We start from the raw sequence: 6220 nt of genomic DNA, 5'->3' as shown, positions 1-6220 counted from the left end.
AAGTTAGGCCCGATCACTTGAGGGCGAAAATCTAGTTGAACTGGTCATATGGCACACGTTTGACGGATCCTTGTTAAAGGGTTTGCTTAGGTTGTGTACTCTTCATTTTTTTCAGCCACTTTTGGTAAGTTTTGTGGTTGGTTTGTCAAGATGTTGCCGCGAGTAGGCGACTTTGTGTTTTTCATGTAGCTGATTTATTCGGATATATTGATGCCTAGCAAGCTTTGTTTGGCATGGGTTGTTAAATATAGTTGTGTGTATCGATCAATCGATACAGATGCCAAGACCATACTCCCTTTCGATAAAAAAAATACAGTAAGAGTGAACACGTACTTGATCCAAAAACACTATCCATAGATAATAGATCACCACCATATCCCCTGGATGATAGCTAAATTTCAACGATTCCGCAATACCAACAATGTGCAACAACTTGATATCTCGATTGTACGATTTGTAGTCATTGGAAGAATCCATGTACGACATCCGTATGTTAATTTGTAAGGTTATTACTTGGCACTCTTTGCGATTTCAATCCAAATATTTGGCCGTTGCGGGGCTTTACAGTCCCCTTAGCATGGCGTGGGCAACGAACCTGTTAGCAGCCTCCGTGTAATGGATCCCGTCCCATGAAACGGACCCCGACGGGTCGGCGCAGGCGCTTGACAGCGGCGTACCGCAGAAGAAGGTGAAGTTGAAATTGTACGGCCCGCCGCCGCCGCCGCAGCAAGCTGCCAAGGGCATGTCGCCAAAACCTAGAAGCCAGGGAAAAAAAAAATATAGTGAGAAATGATAACATGCGGAACAACTTGCTTATCGAAGAGAGGACGCGCGCACCGTATTTTGTGGGCGAGGAGACGATTGCGGTGACGGGGTGGTAGAGGTCGCCGTAGTGGATGGACGTGCGGGGGTGGGCTCGCCGGAGTTGGCAGAGCATGCGGTTCAGCTCCCGGTTGTGCAGCTGGGCGACCTGGTTGAACGGCGTGATGCAGCCTGACGCCCGATCGTAGTAGTCGGCCGCGACACCGGGTAACAGGGCGAGAAGCTCCGGCTCGCAGCCCATCGGTATCATCCCCGCCACCACCATCGTTCTCGCACCAGCAGCGATCGCGTCCTGGGTAGAAGAAGACGTGGAATAAATGATGGAAAATATCGGGGAGATTTAATTGCCGACTTGTGTGAGTCGACAGTGACCGGTCGGTGAGCTGAGTTGACTGGCAGGATGACTACAGTACTTACGAGCAGGGCTGAACGGATGGCTCCGACGACGTGCGGCACCAAACTCTCGGCGAGGCTCACCGTGTCGTTGCTCAAGACGTTCAGTAGGGCGAAGGAGTAGTCGTTGAACCCGATCTCCCCGAAGTAGAAGAGGGAGCTCGCCATCAGCCTGCGCTGCTCTGCAATGATATGATGAGGTCAGTCTCTTCCAATCAGCGATTCTCAACCGCATGAGCTGATCAACCAGCTAGTTGACCGAGCTTCGAGATCCCTCGGCACGACTTGAATTCTTATTATTGAAACTAAGAATGAAAATGTCCAACCGTGTTGTGATGAATCATGATACTCACTGTTGCGTGGGGAGGCAAGAAGCTGCAAAACACCGTTGAACCAGGTGGTTTGGTTGCTGAGAAAAACCGGCACGAACGATGTTATCCCTTTGCTCTGCAGGAAAGCCATGTCAAGCGCCGTCGCGCCGCCCACCGCGAAATTCACGCCGTGCCGGAAGTCGTCCGCGGTCCTGCCGGCGAGGTACGGCTCTGGCTGAGGCAGCCTCAGCGACTCCACTGTTGTATCCACAAGGACAAGCTTATTTGATCAGGAATAATGCAGGTCAACGCAGATGAAATCTGACCCAGAATTAATGGTTGCTCATACCGATGAAGTCGATCACGAGGCGGCCGTCGGAGGCCCGGCCGTTGGGGCGCTTAAAGTAGGTCTCACCGTAAGGCGGGTTGGTGAAGGGACCCCCGGCGGTGGCCGGCAGGATGGCCGAGTTTCCGGTGTCGGTGAGCGAGTCGCCGAAGCTGAAGACACGATCATAGCGCGCCTGGCCGTAGTTCGTGCCGCTACTGCCTCCGGCGACGGCGGCGACGAGAAGAGCCCATAGGAGGAGACGAGAAGATGGCACCATTACGGCCGCGAACAGTGATGCTAGCTGCTGCTCCCGTCCGTGTGGGTGTACTGTCTACGTCGATGCCTTCGTGTTTTGTTAGTTTTTCTTACTACCAATGTCAACTCGAATAGTATGATGATGGAGGGTTCTGTATACTAATAATTCGAGACGTATGCCACATGTGCATCCGAAATGCCCGGCCGGTTCCATCTTTTGCAGATCGATCTAGCTAGGACCGAGGAGGGGTTCCATCTTTTGCAGATCCAACATATTCTAACAGCTTCAGATTTCTAGAACTTGCATTTCCTTCGCTTCTTCGTACCAAGATCGACATGATGCTCAGTGTTATGTGATCTTTAGATGTTAATCACAACTCGGGGGTACTTCGCCAATTCGCCATTACAGTGGGTGCCAACTGAGCTGCAAAGTAGTCCAGTAGGTCTCTGTCTATTTTGCCCATCCTCACTTTTAGTCAACCTCCGCCCATCAACATCTAGTCCTAGCGGAGCAGGAAAGATGCTCTATGTTGCTTTATCATTGGGAATTATGACCATCGCATATGGCACGGCCAAAAGAACTGGACAAAGATGGTAAAATTTGGGATGGGGCACACGGAGAATAGTCAAGGTGGTGCACCAGAGGGCAGACTAACGACAGCGACATGGATCGCACGTACATGATGAAATTTTAGGTAGCCATCGGTAATTCCCGTTGCCTTTCATGCCCGTCACTATCAAACTCCCATCTCTAGTGTGTGATGTGTAGTGAAGAAATAAATATTGAAAGAACTTGTAGTGGAAAATCCAACAAATAATGAGAAACAAGATTCTCGTCTTTTGCTTAGGGAATACTGATCTTTTAAAAGACTTGGAAGGTACAAAGTGACATGAAGTCATTGGTAATATGGTAGATCAATAGATAAGAACCTCTTGGCTAGTATCTTGGTCCTTGGGTAGGTCAACTCCAATGAAAGCTTTATTACTAACGCTGTTATACCATATCCTATACCGTATCTCGAGTACCACTTCGAAACCGGATATATTTATCTGCCGGATACTTTAAAATCAGATATGTATGCCTTAAAACGGGTTCAGTGCCGGTTTCAACGCGAAAATTATCCTATCCGTTTACACCCCTAACAGGAAAGCATATACTCCTTAGGCTTTCGGCTAGAGATGCTCTAAGAACCATCTGATTTGGCTATCTCTAATATATGAAGCCCTCCAAACTTCTTAGACTCGCTCTAACCTGAAAACCAATTTTGGACTTGGGAGCATATGCTCATGGTACCCGAAAAAACATTTCAAAATATATTAAAAACTGAATAAAAATTTGGCGCGTATATGTCGATATTATATGTATGCACATCAAGTTTCGTGGAAAACTGATATTTTTTATATCTTGTGTGAAAAGGATAAGGAAATGTCTGGTGAAAAAGCTTTTTTTGAGCACCAAAATTTGTTTTTTTGCACACGACACAAAAATATCGGCTTTCCGCGAAACGACTTTATGAGCACACATAATGTTGACATGCACGCATCAATTTTTTTTTTTTCATTTTGAACTATGTTTAGAAGTCATTTCAAAAACTGGGAGCATATGCTCCCGGGTGCAAAAACTCCTCGTCCTGTTCTAACGCATTTTTAAATTGATTGTATATGCATAATAAAACTTAGAAGTATTTATAAAGGCTCTTGCGAATAGCGCTATGTTATAGTTGTTGCAAACGGCCAATCCAGCTGGTTGAACGCAGCGGTTCTGTTGAAAGGTTGCTAACTGTTTAGAAGTCTGTAAATGCTAGCTTAGTCTAAATGATTATGCAACGGAGAAAGACACATGCCTTGCATTGTGCAACCGACGAAATTAAAGGAGAAATTAAAGGAGAAAGAAAGAAAACGGCTTGCAGAAGTGCTCCAGTTCTCCACTGCATGCACTCTTTTTTCTCTTCTGGCAACCAAATTAAGGCGATTGTTAATTATAGCTTGGATCTGAAGTTGATTTTGTATTTTTGGAGTAGTTGGTAAGTTGTAAAGAATATACCAAACCAGGTTGGTAAGGAGGAGCGAAACGTGCGTGCGTTTTGCTCATCCTTTCCCCCATACAGACATTGCCTTCACGGAGGAATTGAAGGCGCTTTACGGAGCACAACAATGAGACGTCCTACTCCGTCGCCTTCACCAACTTCTGCATCGACCTCCCGGGCTCGATCTCTGATGCCACCATGCTCGAGCGCTCTGCTTGAATCCAAGGCACCATCTTCCCCGCCGTGATCGTGCATCTCACCATGCACTGATCGAGTTCAAGTTCTGTTGCTAGGCGGGTTGTTTGTTCTCTTCTCATGTGCGTGCTTGCTTTGGTCGCTAGCGCCGATCAACACCCTTGCCAAGGACACCATGTCAGGTCCAAAGCGCTCGTCCAAGTGGACAAACCCAGCACATGAGTTTAAATTCTCATGGACGCGAATTTGGGTTCTTATTTATACTTGAGGTCACGGTTGGTCTTGGCACTCATGCAATTTATTTTGAGAACTATGCTTTAATCTTAACCAAAATTAAAAATCCTACCACTCATGCCAAATGGATGTGTGCATCCCTAGTTGGTGCAGAGGCTAGGAAGGGAAATTCTCCACATTTTTAATGTTTTCGGTTAAATATATGTATGTTGATTATATGAATGGTGGTACTAGGTTTCTCCCTAAATATGCAAGATGAAAATCCCATTGAAAATAAAAATATTTATATGGTTTCTAAACAATAAGGTGCTTCTATAAGGACAATTTGGCTAAACGTAAATGGAATTGGTGTTAGGGTTAGGGTGTCAAAAGTGTTGCTTTTGTGACTCCAATGAAACCATTCATCATTTGTTTCTTGCATGTCCTTTTGCTAAAATAGTGTGGTGCATGGTCCATCTGTATACAACATCCTGCCTCCTTCTAATATTAGTAATATGTTTAGTAATTGGTTAAGGGGGTGCAGCAGAAAGACAAAGATATAATTTGTATTGGAGTTTCTGCTCTTTGGTGGTCTATTTGGCGATGCCGAAATGATAGTATTATTTTTAACAACAAGGGGGACTAACTTTTTGCAGGTTATTCGTTGGGTTGCTCACTAGATCTAGCTATGGGTTGTTATCCTTCCAGAGAATCAGCGGAAGGATATGATTATTGGATGCAACCTGGTGTTGATGGTTGCTCAGGACTTCTATTTTCAGGCTATTTGATGGCGGCATATTAATAGGATAGACAATGGTTAGCCTAGTTATGTACCTCATCTTTCTTTGGTAGATTCATGTATCGACCTTGTCGGATTCATGATTGTAAATGTTATTGTACTCTTTCTCTTTTTAATAAATGATTGATCTTGTGCATCTATTGATGCAGAGGCTGGGGCTATGCTCCCATATCGAAAAAAAGACCTCGCCCGGTTCGTGTGGACTATTGTCCACTGACGATGATTTTTCTTTCTTTCTTTGGATCATTTCTTTCATGTGTGTCGGTCCATACACAATTATACACACGAGTGTAGTACAATGTTTTAATTCTCCTGACATGTCTTCCGCTACCTCAGAAGCATAGCAAATGTTCGGTGAAATGTATCAGCCAAATATAAGTTTTAGGGGCTAAGATCCAAAAAAAAAATTGCGGAGCCAATATGAGAAGTTAAGTAAACAGAGAGGCATATATATACTCCTTAGGTTAGAGATGCTCTAAGAACCATCTGATCTGGATGCCCCTAATATATGAAGCCCACCAAACTTTTTAGACTCGTTTTATGCATTTTTAAAAAATAATTGTGTACCCATGCATGTCAAAACTTAGAAGTATTTGTAGAGGATCTCGTGAAGAGAGGCATGTTATAGTTACATATTGCAAATGGCCAATACAACTGGTTGAACGCAGCGCTAATGTTGGAAGGTTGCTCATTGTTTTGAAGTCTGTAAATGCTAACATAGTGATTATGCAACAGAGAAAGATAGCATTCGTTGTTTTGTGCAGTGCACCACGAAACCAAAGGAGACAGAAAGAGAACGGCTTGGACAAGTGCTCCAGTTCTCCACTACATGCAGGGCAGGTTAATTAACATAGGCATGGTTGCTAGTCTTGCTAGA

At 44.9% G+C, this 6220-nt stretch overlaps 1 protein-coding gene across 1 annotated transcript; it reads right to left on the bottom strand.

The window, feature by feature from the left end:
• Positions 1–429: 429 nt before the first annotated feature.
• On the bottom strand, positions 430–2131 carry LOC124701025 (GDSL esterase/lipase At1g28600-like). The gene is made up of 5 exons (XM_047233086.1): positions 1876–2131; positions 1569–1784; positions 1240–1397; positions 838–1114; positions 430–755 (listed from the first exon to the last, which is right to left on the bottom strand). Exons 1-5 carry the CDS (start codon positions 2129–2131, stop codon positions 562–564), a joined length of 1101 nt encoding a protein of 366 aa, XP_047089042.1. The 3' UTR covers positions 430–561.
• Between the last annotated feature and the right edge of the window lie 4089 nt (positions 2132–6220).

Source organism: Lolium rigidum, chromosome 3 (genome assembly GCF_022539505.1).
Source record: "Lolium rigidum isolate FL_2022 chromosome 3, APGP_CSIRO_Lrig_0.1, whole genome shotgun sequence".
Lineage (NCBI taxonomy): Eukaryota > Viridiplantae > Streptophyta > Magnoliopsida > Poales > Poaceae > Lolium > Lolium rigidum.
The sequence above is the reverse complement of the archived record's forward strand: the minus strand, read 5'-3'. Positions and strand labels throughout refer to the sequence as shown.